This window comes from Diospyros lotus, chromosome 15 (genome assembly GCF_014633365.1).
Source record: "Diospyros lotus cultivar Yz01 chromosome 15, ASM1463336v1, whole genome shotgun sequence".
Taxonomy (NCBI): Eukaryota; Viridiplantae; Streptophyta; class Magnoliopsida; order Ericales; family Ebenaceae; genus Diospyros; species Diospyros lotus.
Genome location: NC_068352.1, coordinates 31,989,368 through 32,011,276, shown reverse-complemented (window position 1 = coordinate 32,011,276; position 21,909 = coordinate 31,989,368). Strand labels below are relative to the sequence as shown.

General features: G+C 32.8%; 1 protein-coding gene across 7 annotated transcripts in view; it reads left to right on the top strand.

Annotated features, from left to right (window-relative positions):
* The first annotated feature begins 7,090 nt into the window (after positions 1-7,090).
* The window catches only part of LOC127791349 (alpha,alpha-trehalose-phosphate synthase [UDP-forming] 1), a 30,716-nt gene continuing 15,897 nt past the window's right edge, over positions 7,091-21,909 (top strand). Inside the window, exons 1-10 of one of the 7 annotated variants that reach the window (XM_052321157.1) lie at positions 7,091-7,244; positions 7,814-7,887; positions 13,929-13,977; positions 14,776-14,814; positions 17,224-17,622; positions 17,799-17,896; positions 18,046-18,434; positions 20,018-20,132; positions 20,324-20,425; positions 21,157-21,307. In XM_052321157.1, coding sequence (XP_052177117.1) covers positions 17,232-17,622; positions 17,799-17,896; positions 18,046-18,434; positions 20,018-20,132; positions 20,324-20,425; positions 21,157-21,307 — 1,246 coding nt within the window. In that variant the 5' untranslated portion in view covers positions 7,091-7,244; positions 7,814-7,887; positions 13,929-13,977; positions 14,776-14,814; positions 17,224-17,231. Of the gene's footprint in view, positions 7,245-7,813; positions 7,888-13,909; positions 13,978-14,775; positions 14,815-16,118; positions 16,516-16,598; positions 16,671-17,223; positions 17,623-17,798; positions 17,897-18,045; positions 18,435-20,017; positions 20,133-20,323; positions 20,426-21,156; positions 21,308-21,909 lie in introns of those variants that run through there. The other 6 variants (XM_052321158.1, XM_052321154.1, XM_052321155.1 and 3 more) reach the window with 6 other exon arrangements.

Here is a 21,909-nt window from a genome sequence, read left to right as displayed (position 1 = left end):
TGAACGAGATAAATAAGATGGATTTGTCCATGAATACCTTGCTCCTAAGGCTGACTTCAATAACTTGTTGAACGAATCACGATCACCAAAATTTAGGGAACTAATCCCAAAATCATGTTCCAATAGTCCTTGCCATCACCAGATCCGTTCACCAAATTTATGGCAAAGCTGAAAAGCATCGCCAACTGTGGCGATCGATTTCTCTAAGAATAACATCACATCTCTCATCCTACAACGACTATCAACATGGGAAGAGGCTGACCAAATGTGCAAAGGCTGAATTGATCAGAGAAGATGAGTTGCGGACAAGTTGTAAACACTAGATCCGGCAGGGGCAGCGACCACAATGTCTTCTTTAGCGACGACGAGGAGTATATAAGTCTATTTAGGATTTTGAGATTTTTTTTGTATTTATTTTTGTATTGAATGAGTGATATTGTGTATTTATTTATTGATTTTGTATATACGTGTATTTGATTATTGATTTTGTGTATTTGATTATTTTGTATATTTAATTATTAATTTGTGTATGTTGAAATAAATAGAATTGAAGTTTATTAATAAATAATTAAAATTAAGAGAATAATAATGAGTGTTATTGAACCAAATCAAATTTTTAAAGTAAAATTAGAATGGAGGACAAATTATTTATAATAAATAAGAAGTAAGATGGAGAAAATTATTGGAGTCAGTCTTATATAGACATTGTGAGATGGGATGGATGGTATTATCTATGAGATTCTTGAACTCCACAATTATGAGCTGATGGATGGTTCTTCGTGCGCCTATAAGATAATAACGAATCTTTTAAATCTATTTTAAATCATTTAAAATTAAAATTCAAGAGTTAAATCAGTTGATTTATCTTTTTAAAATGAAGAGTTAAATTAATTAAGGATAAGAACGCACATGACAACTCAAGATTTATTATTTTTAAGAATAATTTAGTAATTTTATCATTTGTTATGGGTATTTTTTGAACTATTTTTTATAAGTTGGACTCGACCCAATAGGCCGACCCAATCTCCCGAAATTTAACGAGTCCAAGGCTGAGGACGTTAGAGTAAGGTCACACATCGTCGAAACTCGAGCTCAAATCACGAAACCATCAAGCAAGCTCTTGGTGATACTTTCAGCTCGCTGGCCAAAACGTTCTACTAGCATAATAAGAAGATCGCGGAATAATCGAAGGCGATGTCCACCTGTTTTATCTGAGATAAACCAAATTCCTGATAATGCGAAATCTATTCCAGATTTTATAGAGCTGATAAGGACATATTGTCTCCATAAGACTATCATCTCATTTTGGATTTTATGAAAATTGTAAACACCCCACACTATAAATAGAAGTAAAAAATTATTGTAAAAAATAAATAAAAATAATAATATACTGTTACTCTACCAAAATAAGTAAAGAACAATCGTGGACTAGGTATCATTCTGGTCGAACAACGTAACATTTTTCTTCATGCGATTTATTATTTGTTTTGTTTGTTTCTTCTCTTTACATTGGTATACATTCTCTCATTGCGAGCTAACGAATCACGATCGACCAACTCCGAACGTTGACACATTTTAAGTATTCTCTTGTCAACATTAATACATAAATGTTATTAAAAATATTATAATTAATTATCTAAATAATATTTTCCATTAATTAATTTTGCCAGGCTCAGGGGCAGGCCTAGCTGCTGCATCATCGACGCGTCCAGCAGGACCACCACGCCGTGCCGCCGGGGGCATTGTCGTCAACCTAGTCATAATAATAAAAATACAAATATCGCGTTATTACGTTACCATAACGTTATAATAATTTAAAAACATATAATATAATGTGGGTGCAATAATTGATAACATACTTTGGTTAATTAAAATTTTAAAATGTAATTTATTTTCTCGAACTGTTATGCATTTTAGCTTCACCTAACTCGTCTAGTAAACATGATTTGATAGAAAAGAAAATCTCTCACCAAGCATGCATTGGTCATGAACGCAAAAAGTGAGACAAAGCTATCTTATTAATTTTGTGTGTCTTTCTTAATAATTTTTATGTGTGATATGTGAACTCAAAAAGTGAGACAAAGCTATCTTATTAATTTTGTGTGTCCCGAATTTAGGGTTTAAGAATTCTAAACCTTAAACTTTAAGTCTAGTCCTAATGTTATAATGATAAAATAAAATATTAATCGTCGTAACTCTATACTTATAAAAAATAGATAGAGCTTATTTGTCGGCATAGCCTTTAACGTTTAAGTTTATAATAATTCTTAAAAAGATAATAAGTTCGTAGTTAAATGATTTACATGTAAGGGTTTTATTTTTTATAAATTAAAGAAGATAAGATATTTAGAGTTATTTATAAGATTGGTTTTTTTATATTTTTTTCAAGATTCTTAAGTCTGACTTATTAAATATTTAAAATTATTCTTAATATTTGTTGGAATTCTAGAGATTTTCTCATAGATTCTTGAATTGAATTGTTATAAGATATTTAAAGATGTTTAGGGGATTTGTTGAGATTATTGAGATTTTCTTCAGAATTTTAGAGTCTAACTGTTATTAAATAATAAAATCACTAATTCAAATTTAAATTTAGATAGATTTATCATATATGATCTGGGTAATTTCTAGATTAAATCTAAATCTAAGCTGGACAATAATTACTTTCTTATTATTTGACAATTAAAATACGTGGCCAATATAACTTGATGTGTCATAAGTAAAATTCCATTAAAATATCCAAAAAAACCTAAAACCCAAAATAATTTTTTAGACTAAAACTGTGTAACTTTTCCCTAATTATGAAGAGGGTCTTAAATAAAATGCAAACAAGATAACTTCGACATCCGAAAATCTCTTTGAGTGTTTTACGAAAATGATAAATATTATTTATAAAGATTATAATTCTAATAGATTTCAAAGTATCAAAATAAACGTTATTCATAAACATCCTAATTCATGTATGTTTCGAAATATCAGGATAAATATTATCTAAAAAAAATTTAATTTTAACAAATTTAAAAAAAATTTATACTCTTCTATAAATATGTGACTCTTATTCTAAAAAATATAATACTCTGATATTAGTTTTGATACAATTTCTAATTTAAATATTAAGATAGTTGATCAGGGATTTTTTTATGTTTTTTGATTATTCTCTTTCTTATATCTTTCAAGGGATTTGATAATGATACTTTTAATTAATAAATTTATTATTATATTAGAGACAAAATAACTTAATAATCCCTAGTTTCTAGATACGCCCTTGTCACATTGTTACATTATTATATTGAATATTTGATGAATGGGGATGACTCTGTTTTCTCTTTCAACACTGCAATTGATTATGGATCAGCTTTGTGTATTATTCCACAATGTCTAGTGGTTCTATGCCCATGCCCTCCATTCAGGCTATGAACTCTAAGGGATTGTTTTGCAGCCTTTGACACTTTTGTCAAAAAACTTTTCCCAAATATATAATTTTAATTAATTTTAAAATAATTTTATTATTCCCAAATTCTAACCCTCCGAACAAGCCACCAGTCTCCTGGTGACACATGAAGTTCAGATTCCATTTGATGGGGCCCACAAATAAAAAAAGGTAATTACATATATATTTAATTTGATATCCACATAAATAGTAATATTTTTTAAAACATTAATAACACTTTTATAAATTATAAATTACTTTTTTTAAAATAAGTTTTTCTAACTCACGCTTGTGTAACATTCATTAAGGTCAAATTCAACCTACGATATATTTATTATTAATTAATAAAAAAAATTAAAATCAAAACTCTCAATTAACATCGAAAAAGACTTTTTTCGAGTCGGGTTTAGTTTAAAAAAATAAGATACCTTAACAAATACTCTATAAACAAATTAATTAATTATGTAATTATGTGAATGAACTTGTTAATTAAACAATTTTTAAGCAAATTAATAAATTATGAAATGAAATAACTCATAATCTAATGTTTATATAAATTGTGTAATAATAATAATCTTTATTTAGAAAAAAATAAAAGAAAAAAAAGGAAGAAGTGGGAATGGAATCCATAGGCTTTTGCAAGCTGTGAATAAAGTTGAAAACCTCCCTCCTTTCTTCAGTGAATTTGGTACGTCACTCAAGGAAAAGCAAGCTGTGAATAAAGGCTTTTGCAGGCTGTGATGATCTTTTGATCTTTCTGGAAGAGCATGGTTGGCTTGGTTACTGTTTAAGGTAGATTCTAAGGATCTGAATCAATAATTGGAATCGTCTTATTTTTGTAATTTTATGTATTCAGAAATTAAAATAATCTAATGATTAAATCTCAATAAATTTAAAAATTAAATTATTTTATCGGTGACTCACTTTGAAATTATTTTTTGTGATTTAATTTATTTAATATAATTTTTAAAAATAAAGAGGAGTCTTGAAAAAAAATTTATCGCACACCGAGACGGTCACAAAGGTGCAATCATGTTGGCTAAAACCAGCGGAACAAAATCTTACTTTTACGATATTATTATTATTTTTTCTCGTTGCTATTATAATAATAATATAATAATATTGGAAAACTCCCGTCCACTTATTATTATTATTATAATAATTATTATATTGGAAAACTCTCGTCCACTTACTCTTTCTGGAAAGTGCACCTTTATATTCAATATATTAAAAATAGAATCAACCTCTTTTTATTTTATTTTATTAAATTCAATTTTTTTCTTGTCTTTTATTTATTTATTATTTTTAAAAAAATTAAAAATACATAAAATGTCTCGAATTTTCTCCCTCACTTATTTTTGTTCCCCCTTTCCTTTTTTGATGAAGATTTGTTATCCCTTTTGGACGTAAGCCATTGTCATAGTGACATATTTTTCTTTTTTTTTTCACTTTCTTTATTCAACTTATAGAATTCAATAGATAAAATTCTCAATTATAATTTAATATTAGCGATCGATTACCTTTAGTTTAGTGATGAATTCCCATCGTGGTATTGCTTGTTTTGTAAGCTTTCGGGTTGTTTTAATTTTTCTAAAAATTAAAGAATAAATTTATAAAATAATTTACTTCGAAAAAATGATTTTTATTCCCTAACCATGCCTTTTCTTACCATATTAATTTTTATAAATAATATTTATTACTCCTAATAATAAAATTTTGATGTTTGGACTAGTCTTATATGAGAAAGATTTTGATTGGTACAATTATCTTTAGTGTCAAAATATCTCAAATTTGTGAGACCTATCTCACCCTATTTAAACTAAGACGAGATCAAATGTCGTTTTATTATAATTAGTCATATTTGAAAATTCCCGATTAACTTTCAATTAGAGTTGAGACGGGCATAATATTTAACATCCTCATCTTGTTGCGCCTTAATCCATCTTCCCGTGCCTATATTTATATATATATGTTTACTATATATTTATATATAAATACATTATCTATTTTATTAAACATAAAAATATATAAAAATGAAAAAAAATCATATATTATATATATTTATCTATATATATATATCTATTGTTCAAGGTACCTTACCCTTCCAAATTTTATGGGGAGAATAAGTTCGATCACCTTGAATTGCCTCTACTAAATCTTACGAGGGAATGAATTCAAAATATATCGACCCTACTCCGTGCCTTGCTAGAACAAGGAATATGATAAAAACCCATATCCCATTGAGTATGGAGAGAGATATTGCAATTTGGGATATAAAAAATGAGGTACCCTTACCCGTCCTATTGCCAATCCTATTAAGTGATTCCATATGTATTTTTGTACTAATTTATTTTTTAAGGAAATAATAGTTGTATGATATTTGTACAATTACTTATTTTAATATTCTCCAAATTAGGGGTTTAATTATAAAAAAATACTCACTTTTTATTACGAGTAATTTAGAATTTATTTTTATTTTTAAAATTAATTATTAGAAAGATTCAATTTTTTTTCATGTTTTCAATTTTAATTTTTTCAATACTAAAACTAGACTTTCAACTTGTATAAGATATGTATCATTATTGATTTGTCTTTTAAAATAAGTCATTAATTAATTATTGATGTATTATTTTAATTTAATGAAAGGGCTTTAAAAAAGGATAAATTGGTTAAATGATGCATTTCCCTCCAAATCTCCTATTTGTTTGAACACGATGAACTGAATTAGACATTTTAGTGATATCAACTTATAATTTAGTTCATTTTACTACGTGAATATACATAACATTTAAAATTATTATATTTTTAAATTCAAGTCATTTGAGTGCAAACAACAAATCAACAATTAATAGAAGATAGACGGCACGACAAATGTAAAACAAATTAAAAGTTTAGTTCTAATAATTGAAAAATAAAAAAATTAATATATAATTCAAAATACAATAAAAGGTGAGTTTTTTTTTTATAATTAACGTTTCTTTTAACATGACCACATATTAAATGTTCCACTTTTATATATTAATTACATATTTGTATACAAAATAAAATAATTTCAGTGATTGTATATTTGCATATCTGAAAAATTATCTAATTCTATCCAGATCTCATGGTGAACGAAAACGTCTCGAGATTTCTGATTTGGCATTTTTAAAACGTTTCCTATATCAAAACTTTAAAAAAATGTTTTCAAACTGTTTCTAAAATTTTGAAAATATTTTAAAATTATTTCGTAATATTAAAAAATATCAAAAAACACATTTCAGTCCATGAAGAAGTAACCAAGTTAGAAATGATTTGTTTAAATGTATTATAGAATTTATGTTTATTTTTAGATTAAATAATAATTTTTTATATTAAAAAATATATTTAGAAAAGAGCCATATATTTTTTTATTTTTACCTTTTCATTTTTTACTTTTTAAAAAATATCATTTTTTTATTTATATTTTGTATCGTACTTATTTTTTATTTTCATTTTCGTTTCGTACAATACAATTAAAAACTAAAAATATTCTTAGGATCACGGGGCAACAGCTTTGGTTTTTTTTTTATTTTTTTTTTAAAATTTGAAAGAAAGAAAAGACTCAGAGAAGGAACAAATTCCCTCCACATGATTGGGCGGCAATAACCTAAAAGCAACATAGCGTCTACCTATGCACTGCATTACATAAAAGGCGATACGAGCGGAAAAATGTCTGCCAATTCATCTCTCCATTTCTCACCTTTCTTTTGTATTTTCTAATTCTCTCTCTCTCCAAATGCAGCCTATGCAATCGTGGAATCCAGTCGTCGCCGAATAATTCAGCAACCTAGAGGTCATCTCTCTCTCTCTCTCTGCGCGTCTCCTCGCAACTCTCATATTGTTGATGAAGAAGTTTTTGAATCGATTACAGCTTTTAATGAATCTAAATAAGTTATTGACGGGATTGATCATTTCCCAAGGCAAATATAGCACTGGCTGTATGAAAAATTTGCTGTTTGATTATGTGGATATGTTATATATGAACATGCGCGTAGCGTTTGATATGTTTCCGTCTAATACCTGAGTAATGAATTTGAATAACATTCAAATTCGTCTCTGTAGGTTCAATTTTAATCGAATTTGTTGAGTTGACAAAGTAGTTGCACGTACGGCCATAGAATAGAATTGTAACTAGAATCTTTTGTACTTAATATCTTCTAGTGTCTGAATTGTGAATTAGGGACTTTAATATCCGTCTTAGTGGATTGTGTTATTGAGTTGACAACTTCGTCACATGTATATGGAATTGTTTTTAAAATCTTTTCATAATTATTAGCTGATAGCATCTGAATAATGCATGCGAGTGTCATTGAGTTGTAGCTCATTTTGATGAGTTTATAATGCCTCATTGTTTTCATGCAGTGAAGAAGGTTAACAGATCTGCAACCAATTGTTGTGTTTCTTGTTGAAAAGACGTCATTGCTGACAATTGATCTGTAAGAATTTTGATTTATTCGTCTTTTTACCTACATAATTCAGTGAATCTGGCAGAGAATGGTACGATTATTTTAATTTGATCTTTTAGATTCCTTGCACAACGTTTTGTTCACCTAGACTATAATTTGACGTTCAGTAGGTTGGAACATCAAATCCAAATTAAATTAATTTGTTCTTCACCGTATAAATCAGAACCGAAACTTTTTGTTGCAATAACTGGACGTGCTTGATCACTTGAGATGTATTAGATACAATTTTCTGACGTATATATTTTCTGTTTCCTGTCTCAAGTCAAGCTCAAGGTGGCTTGTTGCATATGAAAGAAGCATATTTTTCATTTTCTATGTAAGCTTACGCTAATTGACATTGGATTGAAATTCCATTTTCCATTGCATGGTTGATAGTCCTCCTTCCCTATGCTTCTGGTTTATCTATGACTTAAAAACTGTTACAGTGCATCTTCTAGTTTTATTGTTTCTGCATTGAACACGTTGGTATAGAAAGAAGGGATTGTGGGATCTTTCCGTCAAAGCTGCTGTTCCGTTTTTCAGCTTCAAAGCCCCACCAAGCTCTGCTTTAGTTAGTCTGCATTTTCTTGTGGACTTTTGTGTATGTTTTTTACCATCTCACGGAATGCTCCAAATCTTCACAAGACTTATTTTGTCGGTTAATAGCATTTACCCTCACTTTTCTGTATTTTGCATCAATGTCATCACCCGCGTGGTGAAGTGCTTGATGCATCAATCTCTTTTATGTTTTAGCAGCTACTTGTTCGTTTCCAGTTATGTCAATTTTAATCCAAGTTTTGTTTGCATCCACTTTTCGGTGTTAAAACCTAGTGAAGCTTTGTAGAATTTGTTTAATGTCTAAAATGCCTTTCATGTGTTTTTTCAGTGCCTTTCACGTGTTTTGCCTGAAAAACGAAAGATTTTCTAAAAATTTTCACACAAATATATAGCATCCTCATTAGAATATAAATAACTTCTCAACTTTGAATAACTTCTCGCACAAATAACTTTCACTAAAATGTAACTTACCATATTTTCTACATACATAAACAACTTCAAATAAACGAATAATTTTTTTATTAAAAATTTAAATATACATTTATTTATATATTCCGCCATAAGTGAAAAATTAAAGCCCCCAGGCTGTGGGCTGCTTGTGCCACCTGACAGTGACACAGCCCTCTTATGCTGTGCATGCTAATGCACTATAATACGACCCACTAGCTGTTAGTGCATATATTAGAATAGGACGATGACAATTAATTTTATTTTTAATTTTGTATTTAAAATATAATAATTAAAATTTGTAATGCAAGAGTTCTTGAATCACAACAAAGCAAAAAAAAAAAGAATTGGTAGATATCCACTCATGAAAACGAGTTGTGGGTGGCTCCGTTGTCCGGGAGAAAGGAAATGAGTTGTCCATGAGAACCTCTTAGTATATGGGAGAATTGCACACACAAAATAAGGTTAGAAGGCATGCAAGAATTTTTCTCCCACGTATACCTTCCAATACTTTAGCCAGTATGGAAATGAAGTAGTTGCCTAGGAGAAAGAGCAATTGCTCCTCCAGATAGTTAGGTAAGTAGATCATGCAATAAATGTGACTAATACGAATATGCCAAAAAAAGAGGTCCCCCTCAAAGTGAGGAAAAGGGATATTTATACTCGTTTTTACCATAAATGTCCAAGAGGGACATGTGTCACTTGGGCATGAGAATAGCTGTCTCGAGTTAAGCTCGAATGGGCTTAAAAAAAAATCCCTCTCAGAGGGCTTAATGGCCTAGAGAGTCCTCTGAAAAAAGATAAGTCTTGTGGCAATCTATTATGGCTAGAACAATATAGCAGGGTGTTAATTTCTACGTGATTTGTTTGAGGGAACATCCTATGCATCAAATAGTGTTGTCCTTCGGGAAGAGCTCTAGGAGAACTTCTGTAGTCTGAGGGAATGCGTCATGATTGTGCTAAACAACCAGGCTGCTCGGGGTAATTAACTTGGCACTTGGGGTTGCAAGATCTTTCTTCCTGGGTGCATTAACAACAAAGGTTTTGATGAATTCATTTCTCAATTGGTCAAAGGAATGAATGCGTCCATCAAGTAACTCATTGAACCACACATGTGCTTGCTCGGTTAAAGTTAAGGAAAATGCATGCCACATGGTTACATCTTCCCACCAATGTACGAGGGTAAGAGACTCATATCGCTGTACATGGTGATTAGAGTTTCTTCTCCTCGAGTATGTTGGCAATTGAGGAAGTTTGAATCTCGGTGGAAGTGGTTGTCTAAGCAACTTAGCAGAAAAGGGGATTCTTCTCCATGCATCTCTTCATACGAGGTTATCACTTTTATTCCAAAATTTCCTCCATGATCTTTTTCACTTTGGAGGTTCCTAAAGGGTTTGGCATTACATTCCACTTGTGTAGATCATAGAAGGCTTGAGCCAAGTTCTCGTTTCTTCTTGTGGTTTCTTCGAAGGCAACTAACTTCCCATTCTCCTACGTCTTTTGACATCAAGTCTTTAAGGGTAGGCACATAAAGAGGTTCTCAAAGATTCCCAAGTCATGCTTGTTGATGATTCCTCATAGGTCGCTTGGAGAAATGAGGATTTTGAGGGGGTGGATGCGACCATTTTATTGGTAACGGAAGCCTATTTCTCTTGGTAGTAAAGTGTCTGGTGGATAGAGACAACTCAATGTTAGGTAGTAAGTCTTGTAGCAAAGAGGTTAAATCTTGCAATGCCTTGGCATTCTCATCATGACTTTTCTTTAACACATCATATTTTCTCTTCAAATTCTCATATTCCACTAGTAAAATAGTTGGTAGTGCCTTTCTCGAGGGTCCGGGTACTCTTGTGGTTGTTAGAGGATTCCTCTTTGGGGCTATTGAATGTATGTAAGAACTCATACCCAACATACTAGTTGGGAAATGAGGTTGTCTCGAAGAATAGTGTCTTGTTTTGGGGGACTGTTGAGAAGTCGAGCTCATTTTCCAACTTCACATTGGAGAATACTGTTGGCTAACAAGGCCTTCGGCCCCCTGAGCAAATCGTGTTTGATGATGTCTTAGAGGGCCCCATTTTTTAACGGGAGGACTTGTTATGCCGGGAGGACTTCATCTTCTAACTAGATCACTTATTATGCTGGGAAGACTTCCCCTTCTAACGAGAGGACTCTTACCGCCCAAGAGACCTTCAACTTTTTCGATAGGGTGTGGCCTTAGAGAAAGGGTATGGCGTGGTTTTCTAGGGAAACTCATTCTTGTTTTGTGGCTTGCATTTCTTCGCGTATTACCCAATTAGTTTCCAAAACAAGTAGATCTAATTGTTCTTATCATTGATCTTAATTTTTTGTTAGTTTTACACACAGTCAGAGTCAAATTATTATTATAAAAAAATACAATAATTAAAATTTGTGATGTGAGAGTAATTGAATCACTATAGATCAAGGAGAACAATTGGTAGATATCTAATAGTGGAAATGAGTTGCGAGTGCCTCCGTTCTTTAGGAGGAAGGAAATGAGTTGTCTGGGAAAACTCTTGTTGTCTAGGAAAACTAAACATGGAATAAGGTTAGAAGGCATGTGAGAATTTTAGAATAAGTAAATCTAGTTGTTTTTGCCATTGATCTTGACTTTTAATTAATTTTCCACACAGACAATGCCGAATTATTGTTATAAAAAAATATAATAATTAAAATTTATAATGTGAGAGTAATTAAATCACTATAGATCAAGGAGAACAATTGGTAGATATCTAATTGTGGAAATGAGCCAGGTGGCTCCGTTCTTTAGGAGAAAGGAAATGAGTTGTCAAGAAAAAACTTTTGTTGTCTAGGAGAACTACACATGGAATAAGGTTAGAAGGCATGTGAGAATTCATCTCTCGAATATGTCGTTCAAGCTTAAGCTAGTATAGGAATGAAGTAGTTGCCCAAGAGAAGAGATAATTGTTTCTCCAAATAATCAGGTACGTAGCTTATGCAATAAATGTAATTGGTACAAATATGCCAAAAAAAGGTCCCCCTCAAAGTGAGGAAATGGGGTACTTATACCCATTTTTATCATAAATGTCGAAAGGGGACGTGTCACTTGAGCGCAAGAACAATTGTCCCAAGTTAAACTTGGATGAGCTTAAGAGGAATTCTTTCCGGAGGGTTTAATGAGCTAAGGAGTCTTTTAGGAAAAGGTAGGCTCTGCGACAGGTTGTTATTATTGGATCAATATAGCAAGGCATTAATTGGTACGTGATTTATCTGGGGGAACATCCCATGCATCAAATAGTGTTGTCTTCCGAGAAGACCTCTGGGAGGACTACTGTAGTAGAGGAATGCATCATAATTGCGTGGAACAACTTGTGCAGGGCAAGCCTTGCACCATTGTTTCGGACCTAGTCTCCGGTAATCTCTTGGGACAACTTTCCTTGTTTATTGCCTCGATGGATCTTTTTGAAAAATATGTTTAGGTGGACGTTTAACCAATTTATGACACAACAAAGTTAAATGGGTAATATTATTGTAACAAGTTTAATATGTTTTTAGATTATCATGGTCAAAATTAATGTAAGAATATATTAGATATTTGGTGTAGTAAAACTACTAATTTGAACAAAAAAGCTGACATAAAGGCTTTGTTTCTTTAAAAAAAAAATGTTTTACCTCTTTTTTTTGGCTGTGTTTGGATGACCAAAAATATGAGAAATGTTTTAAATGAAAAATATTTTACTTCAAATGGGGACCAAGATTTACCAATTTTTAACATGAGAACACCTTTACACATTGTTCTTATATGCATCCACATATAAATACATAAATACACGCATATATAATTTGTATACATATATGCACATAAATTTATAAATATATATATACAAAATATACATTCATAAATATGCATAGATATAAACAGGCACACATATATATACATATATACACACATATTTATATGTTATATACGTAATACATACATGTATGCACACACACACATACATACATACGTACATATACACAGAATATTTTCAGAGATTCTTTTCTATGCAAACCAAACAAATACGAATAAAATCAAAAATATTTTTTTTCTGTAAAATATTTTACATTAATAATATTTTTTGATATAAATATAAAAAAAAGAAATCTAAATATCTTTGGAATTATCACTGTTACATGGTCCTCCACCGCTCGTGCTCTCAATTTTGATAGAGGAGCTAAATCGAACTTAAATTTCCTTATTCGTTACTATAAAGAATTATAAGCATTGTGAGGAAAAAATCTTAAAGAGGACTCTTTCTCGTTGTTCCTTTATGAATTCTGCTCATTCGGTTTAGAGCAGAATGCGTCAACTGACCCGTCGAAGGTTTGCTTTGCTTAGTTGAACAGTGTATGCAGATTCAATATGTGGTGCACTAAACTTTGCATACTAGTTGCAAAATATCTTGGTTCTCTGGGACCACTGCCAGTGGAGACCCATGTCATCGGAGCTCAAACGGGCTTACATCTGTGACAGGCGCCACAAATAATTGTTTCTGCGATCTTGTCCTGTAGAATATAGGTTTTTATTATTGCCAATACGCCACCGTTTAGTTGAACTGCCTATCTGATAGCACATCGCACTTAACCCAAAGTTTTGCTTTGTCAATATCATTGTTGTCTGTACCCTTTAGCTAGTTGGTTCTGTCCCCCACCCCAAAACGGGTCTGCATGCACGACATGTTTATGGCTTTTGGAGAAAAGGACGGTGTCTCTTTCTTCTGCCCAACTTTAAACTCGTTGGGCTGGTAGACGGTATATATTCACGGGCCCTCCTCCCCGAGCGCTGCAAGTTTGCTAGCATATAAGTATTCCGCTGAGTTTATTTTATCAGAGAAAAGAGAAATCTTCACTTTTCCATGTGGATGCAAGCCTTTTTATGTAGGACTTTTTTTCATATCCCTCCCCCCTTCTTTTCTGGACATGGCATAAATTTATAGATTCTAAGCAGCAAGCCTCCAACTTCTTCATTCCAGCTGATGTTTTGGTGAAGTTTTTCTCTTCATACTCAGGTCTCTGACAGATCGAAGGTTACGCCAAGTCACCCAAGCCATCAAAAAGGTGAGTATTTTTATACTCAGCGGATTTGAGTTATCTCATATATATATTCGCAGAAAAATTGGATAGGACTTTGTAGACAAGATTTTTAAAAAGGCACTTCTATATAGAATTCAGTGATTATTTGTGATTTTTCATTTAAAATTAAAACTAATCTAGATTTAAAAATTGTTCATGTTGCATTTTATTTAAACTTACATAAGAATAGGATTATTTACTTATTTTTTGTTTTAGTCAACCTTGGCGGTGGGATCCTGTGGTTTGTCTTCTTTCCCCTGCTGACTCCCGTTGTGCTTTCTTGTTTCCAAGTACACGAACATCTATTGTTTCTTTTTAACATGTTATTACGTACTTCAATTAAGATGAGAAAACTTGGCGCTTGTCCATTTTTATTCTTTTCTCTGTGACTAGGTGGGACACTCCTTGAATTTGGTACTTATTTTTCGCCTAAGAAAGAGGGATTCTTTATTTGTTGCTACTTGCTACATGTGTATAGACTGAGATAATGCCCTTGTATCTGATATGTGTGCAATCTGAGATAGTAGTTTTTCCTTAAATCAAGGCAAGTTTGATGACTTGAGAAATAAGGGTTAAGATTATTGCTAGCCTCGAGTATTCCAGAGTTGTCACTGGCTGCCTCCTCTCTGGCCTACACTAGAAATCGGTCTTCTTGTAACACAGACAAAATATGTAACCATTTGATTCTGTGGTGGCGCGAAAACTTTCTCAACACCTCAATTATATAGTTGCATGGTAGTGCTCAATATGAGTGGCTTATTTTTATTCCTAACCGCAATTTAGGTGATGATGGGTTTGTTCCAGATAAAGTTACAATACAAGGTGAGATTGTAAACAAATTATTTCCTAATTCTTTTAGTTGCTCTTTTTTTTTTTCTTCTAACTTTGTTTTTATCAATATTAACTTTTACTTATACATGGCATCCCTATATGTCTTAAATTTCACTTTTTACCCTGTAATTTTTTCTGTTCATCTTCATTCTTACTCAAAATTAAACATGAACTGATATTGATAAATATAATTTATTATTCTTAAAACATTAATTATAATAACTAAGTGAAAAGAACCTAATCTCCTTGGAGTTGGGTTGTAGTGACCCAATTTGGGTCTTCATTACCACAAACTTGGTTGAAAAATTATTGTTTTAGTTTTTTAACCTTAGTGATGGAGAAGAAAGACAAGATAAAGAAGAAAGTCATTCTTGTTGGAGTGGCTTTGCAATGTGAGTTTTTTTAGTAGTTTCGTCGCGAGAGTTTTTAATTAAAATATTTGTCTCATAGTGGTGGTTATGGAAGATTTTCTTGTTCCATTCTTTATTCTGAATTCTCTATTGATCATGAGTCTTGTTCCACTCTTTATTTTGAATTCTCTATTGATTATGGGTTTTTTTGGTCGAGAATAGCAATGGAAAAAAATATTTTTTATTTTTTATTAGGTACATATAAATATATTATATTTTTAATTTGAATATATTATTTTTTTTATTTTTATTTTTTGTGTAAGAAAGATAGAGGAAAGTAAAAGAGAGATAAAATAGAAAGTAGGATAAGGTGATTATTTTGTCTATTTTTTAGTAATAAGGAGATTATTATGATTTTAAAAATAAATAGTAGCCTCTATAATTAAGATGAATTTATTATATTATTATTATAATTTATTTTAAAATATTTATTTATGTAATTTTTACTCCCTAAAAATTGGGGTACGGGAGGGATATGCCATTTTTTTTATTATATTATGAGATTCATATCTTGGCAAGGGAAAGTCCATATCTTTCTATCTCTTTTTGTACTTTCATCCAAATAAGGAATATAAACTAACATTTTTTAGAATAATTTACCATTTATAAATTGAGCGGAAAAAAAATCTTGACCACAGTGGTGAGAGTTAACTAGACAATAAATTATTTTTATAATACAATTATGCTATATTTTTATTATTCCAAACGCTTAAAATGCAAATTAATATGTTTTGCCTTTTAATTTAAACCAAGTAAAAAATAGGAAAAAGAATTCTCGAATCACGCTTCAACTGGAGCTATTCTTTTATGATTTTGGACCTCCAATGTATGAGAAAAAAGAGGGGGTGAGAATAAGTACGAGAAAGGGCGGAAATGAGAGAGGGAAGGTAAAAAGACTCCCAAGACTTGAAATTGCCGAACCAGGGGATTCGCATGGGTTGCGTAAGCATTGCCTGCTTTCACCTTTCAAGTGACCCATTAGAAAAAAAAAAATGTCTCTTTTTCAGAAAATCTTTGTCACCTGCATGGTTGTAAAGTATGTAGGTGCCTCGCAAAGATTACACGAGGATTCGTCTGTTCCATCTCTTTTTCTGTCACTAAGATAATAATCTGCCACCCCCCAGCATCCGCAAATCTCTCTCTCTCCCTGTGCCCCCGCGGTTCACCTTCTTACTTTTGTTAGTTACCCACGGTACTCAAGGTTTTGAAGGCATCTTTCCACCGCACGGTCTGAGGTTTTATTGGAAACCAGCTCAAGGGATCAGCATTCATATGAAATTAGGTGAAATCATATTGGCTATTGTTCTGTCCGTACGGATTCTTGATTTCTTTTCTGACTCTGCTCTTGTTTCTTGGGTGTCCTAGAAATCTCTGGTGCATTCTGGAGTTGATGGAGCTCCAAATTGATCGACCACCGTCTCTTCCCTTTTGTTAGTTGTACTGCATCAAGATCTCTAAATTTCTTTCCTGCGCTGTGTTAGTCTTGTTATCCGAGGGTTCGATATCGGTATAGGAATATCAGAATTTCTGATGTTCTATCTGGAGAAACTTACACGCTCTCTCTCTCTCTCTCGATACATGTGTGAATATATTTCTTATGATTCACCTCTTTCTGTACCCCTTATCGGGTTTCTATTTTTTATAAGTTCTTAAGGATTACAGTGCCGTAACATATTCTGTTTTCAGTATTATGAACTCAAATAACCAGGACTCAACCGTAGAACCCGTAATCTTTTTAATCGTACAATTATGTGGATCCCATACCTTTGTTATCTCTTTCTTTACGCCCTTCTGTCTTTCTCTTGTTTCAAGTATTTACTTGGATGGTAATGCTTTTTCATGTTTGTTTTAGTGAATTTGTTGTACTGCGTAGAATTGCTTGTTTACTGTTTGTTTAAAGACAATGATGTTATAGCTGTCTGTTTCATTGAACCAAGACTTCTAGGGATTGTGGTTATGGCAGGCTTAATTTGCTTTTGCCCTAATGTAGACTAACATATGCCTGGGAACAAGTACAACGGCAACAACGGCATCTCAGCCATCCCTTCTAGTAGAGTAGAAAGGCTTTTGAGACACAGGGAGCTAAGAAGGTTTGGCAGGATTTCCCATTCAAATGAAACTACTGACAGTAACAGGGGTACAGTGCTCTCAGAACATGAATTGAACTTAAGAGAAGGTGATAACTCAAGGGCTTCCTATGTGGAACAATATTTGGAAGAGGCCTGGGCTGCACAAGCACTTGGTGAGGGATGGGAAAGGCCAGACGGGAGACCCTTCAGGCAAAGACTGCTAGTGGTTGCCAATAGGCTGCCGGTCTCTGCAGTTAGGAGAGGCGAGGAGTCTTGGTCCCTGGAGATAAGTGCTGGAGGTCTAGTCACTGCTCTTCTGGGTGCGTCTTATGTAGACTTCTTTATTGTTATATGCCCTGCTTATCATAATATTCTTATCCATTTACTCCTCCTTTTCCCTTTTTTTTTCCCCTTGACATATTACTGCATTAGATTTTTTTCTTCATACTGTTTCTTCCTCCTGGAGTTACCTAATTTGTGGTAATTATATTTGAAGGTGTAAAGGAGTTTGAGGCAAGATGGATAGGGTGGGCTGGTGTTAATGTGCCAGATGAGCCTGGACAGAGAGCGCTTACCAAAGCTTTGGCTGAAAAGGTTCAAAACTAGTGACTACAATATTTTTGCCCATATTATGTTATGCAATTTGCTGGTGACTTTCGTAGTTTAGGTATTTGATTTTGTTTCATAAAGCTTCTTGTAGGCACCAATCGTTAATTCCTGTAATTTATATTATTTCACTGCAGAGATGTATCCCTGTATTCCTTGATGAAGAAACTGTTCATCAGTATTACAATGGCTATTGCAACAACATACTATGGCCACTTTTTCACTATCTCGGGCTTCCGCAAGAAGATCGTCTTGCCACTACCCGAAGTTTCCAGTCCCAGTTTGATGCATATAAGAAAGCAAATCAAATGTTTGCTGAAGTCGTAAACGACCATTATGAGGAGGGAGATGTTGTTTGGTGCCATGACTACCACCTCATGTTCCTTCCAAAATGCCTAAAGGAATACAACAGGAAAATGAAAGTTGGTTGGTTTCTCCACACACCTTTTCCTTCTTCAGAAATCCACAGAACGCTGCCGTCTCGATCTGACCTGCTGCGTGCTGTTCTGGCTGCTGATCTGGTTGGGTAAGTTCTAGTAGGTTTCTCCAATAATAATAAATGTTTTCCCAGCCATACTTTTGCTTTAACATGATCCATACCTTTAAAATTGTCAATAGTAGTACTGGTAGATTGCCTTTCTTGAAACTTTTAGACTTGTAATCCAAGTATCTACTCAATCACAAGAACACATTTATTGTCTAACATTACATGTTTAGAGTCAGGTAACTATCTATATTATCTCACTAAATCGAAAAATTTGTGTAGTAGTTGACTTCTGTTGAAGGAGTTAATGGCATTTTGCGTCAGCACTCGCATGGCCTAGTAGTATGCTTCCAGTGTGTCTTGTTTCTTTATATTTTGTGGAACTATTGATTATAAAAATGAATTTTTGGTGGTACTTTTAGATGTTGCTTTATCTCTATTCTGGTTGTGTCTTAGGAAAAGCAGACTAAGGTTGGAGATTATTTCTGTGTTTTCTACAAGCACCCATGGCTTGCTGGTTCCTTTTCATTTGTTCATATGTTGTGTGGTCTTAAATTATTTTGAAGCTTGAGTTTTACTTAGCCAAGCCACAAAGACAGTCATTCATGTCAATTATTTCACAATTAATCATTTTTTAGATTTGAGATGGCGTTGTTGAGATTCTTTTTGTGGCAAATATCAAATTGTGTTGTAGTTTATTTCTATGTTTGAGTGAGAAATAGTAACCTGTCATTCTACTAATTGAAGAGATACAATTGAACTGGTGGTCATTTCATCAGCCAAAATTTTGGAAGTTTGGCTGTAATCTATAATATGAAATTAGGAGGTTTATATATGTGATCCATTTAAAGCTTTCATGATTCAACATCTCAGTCTCATTTGTTTTTTATTTTGTTACCAATTTTGTGCCATTTTTATCCTATATCTAGTCTGTACCTTTTCTATATGTTGAATTTCTTAAATTAGAGATCTATATATTGGTAGCAAGCCATTAGATATGCCAGACTTTGGAAATTTTTCTGCCATGGTTATCTTTTGATTCAGTGAGCTGTTGATCTATTGACCAAAAGTGAAGCAAAGATAGAGAATGGATTAAATCTAGTAATTCCAAGAATTCGTTTTCTTCTTCCACTGTTCTTTTTGCGAAGCTTATGAATACAAAAATTGTTGATCTTTTCAACATGAATTTTGACAAAATAGAGATGATTGGAGAGCTAGAATTAATTTAGCCAACTAGGTAGTTGACTTAAGGCTTCTGATGATGATGAGGGTGATGAAGTTTGTGAATTCATTTAGCCAACTAGGTAGTTGGCTTAAGGCATCTGATGATGATGAGGGTGATGAAGTTGACCAAATGGTTCACATCAACATAACATTGTGATATCAAGAGTTTTGAAAATCTGTCCAATTCTATCCTCATAGAAGCTCAGTTAATACTAAGAATTTACCAATCTGCAACCTAATCAACTTATTTATGCTCCTAAATTAGAGAGCAAGATAGTATCCCTTGCTTGAGTGCTGAAGTGTTATTCTCCTTCTCCTGTGGTTGAGATGTTCTTTTTCTTGCTTAGGTTGCCTCGTGTTAAATTTGTACATGACTAACACTTTGATTTTTGTTGTTTCAGCTTTCACACTTATGACTATGCAAGGCATTTTGTCAGCGCTTGCACCCGTATTCTTGGGCTTGAAGGTACACCAGAAGGAGTAGAGGATCAAGGAAGGTTGACCCGGGTTGCTGCAGTATGTTTGAAGTTAAATTCTTGGAGTTTTCCTGGTCTCATCTTGTTATTTGATTTAATTCTTTAAGAAAAATCTACTCATTTGGTTGACTGATTTTCTGGAATATTTGAGTGTTAAATTATTCCATTTTGAACTGCTTTAGTGTTAACTGTTTAAGACTCACTATGTTTCTTATATATGTCAAACTCCAGTTTCCTATTGGAATAGATTCTGAACGATTTATCCGTGCACTTGAAGTTCCTCAAGTCCAGGAACACATTAGAGAACTGAAAGAAAGGTTTGCTGGGAGAAAGGTTGGTACCATGTTCCCCTTGCTGCTGTTTCATTCTCATTAACGTTTTGGATTTCTCAGAAGTTGTCAAAACGCTGCAATTTTTACACATTGAAGTTTTGAAATATTTATATATGCACATGTAATATTTGTGCATGCATGTGTAGAAGTTGTTCTGTCATTCAGTTTTCTGCATGTTCTTCATTCTCTGATCTTCATTCTCAGAAGTTAAGGGTTTGTTCCCTTAGCACAGTTCTTTCTATGTCGCTACCTTATCAACAAAAAAAAGTCCTGGTGTGCTCAATAAGTGAGCTATTTCCTTGGCACACTTAAGGTTCAACAAGTCTTGCACTTCCTGGCTATGAGAAAAACAATCACAAAGCCTTTATCCCCCCAGGTGGGTCGGTTACATGAATTCTAGCTTTTCACCTATCTCCCATCTATGGCCATAAGCTGCAATTATTGGCTAAATGACAAAACATACATGTTCATAATTTAATAAGTAATTGAAAAGAAAAGAGGAAAAGAGATAACTCTGTTAAATTTGTTTTTTCTTTTTCTGGTGCTGTTGATGTTCACTGCTAGTATGTGTTTTTTTTTCTGTTGATAGATAACTTGTATACATGTGTTACCAGATATTTGTGTTTGAAAGGTTCCAGCCACAAGCATTTATGTATTGCAAGTGTTAACGTCAAGAAGTTATCTGCTAGGTCAGACTTTGCTCTGTTTACTATTTTCCTTATTGTCATACAGGTAATGCTAGGTGTTGATCGCCTTGATATGATTAAAGGAATTCCCCAAAAGATATTGGCATTTGAAAAGTTCCTTGAGGAGAACCCAAGTTGGCGTGATAAAGTGGTTTTACTGCAAATTGCTGTTCCAACACGAACAGATGTTCCTGAATGTAGGCTTCTTCCTTAACAGGCTTAGTATTATCTTCCCATGGGTTTGCTGATATTGGTGAAATTATTATTATATTTTATAATAGATAATCATTCTTCAAATAACTCTTCTGAGAAGATTCCTAATAGAAGTAAGACTAGTCATTGAAAGTTGAGATTTACATTAGCTTTGCTTTACCATCTCCCTTTCTCCTTCAATTCTTCTACTTCTCTCTTTAGTTTCTCCTTGTGGATTCTAAGCTTGTTGGTGAGTAATCTTGCAATCACGTGAAAGACAATATCACTTCAGTACTATCCCCTTTAGAGCAATGTTGACTTCCATGCTTTGATTGTAGCTTTGCTTTACCATTGACTATGATTATGAGAGCCATGCCCATAACACTTGTCGTTACCTTCACTCTCCTTGTTCTTCTGTCTGTCTTATTCTTTGCTTGTGGGAAGTATTTGATTCTGGTTTGAGAGGTGATAATACATTTCTTGATCCCTTTACTAAGCTTTTGGAATAAGTAATTTTCAAATTGTACTGGACTACAAAAAATTCAGGCCAAGGTATTGAAAGGAATGCACCAACACTTAGTGTATCACATAAGGGAGTCACTGTGGT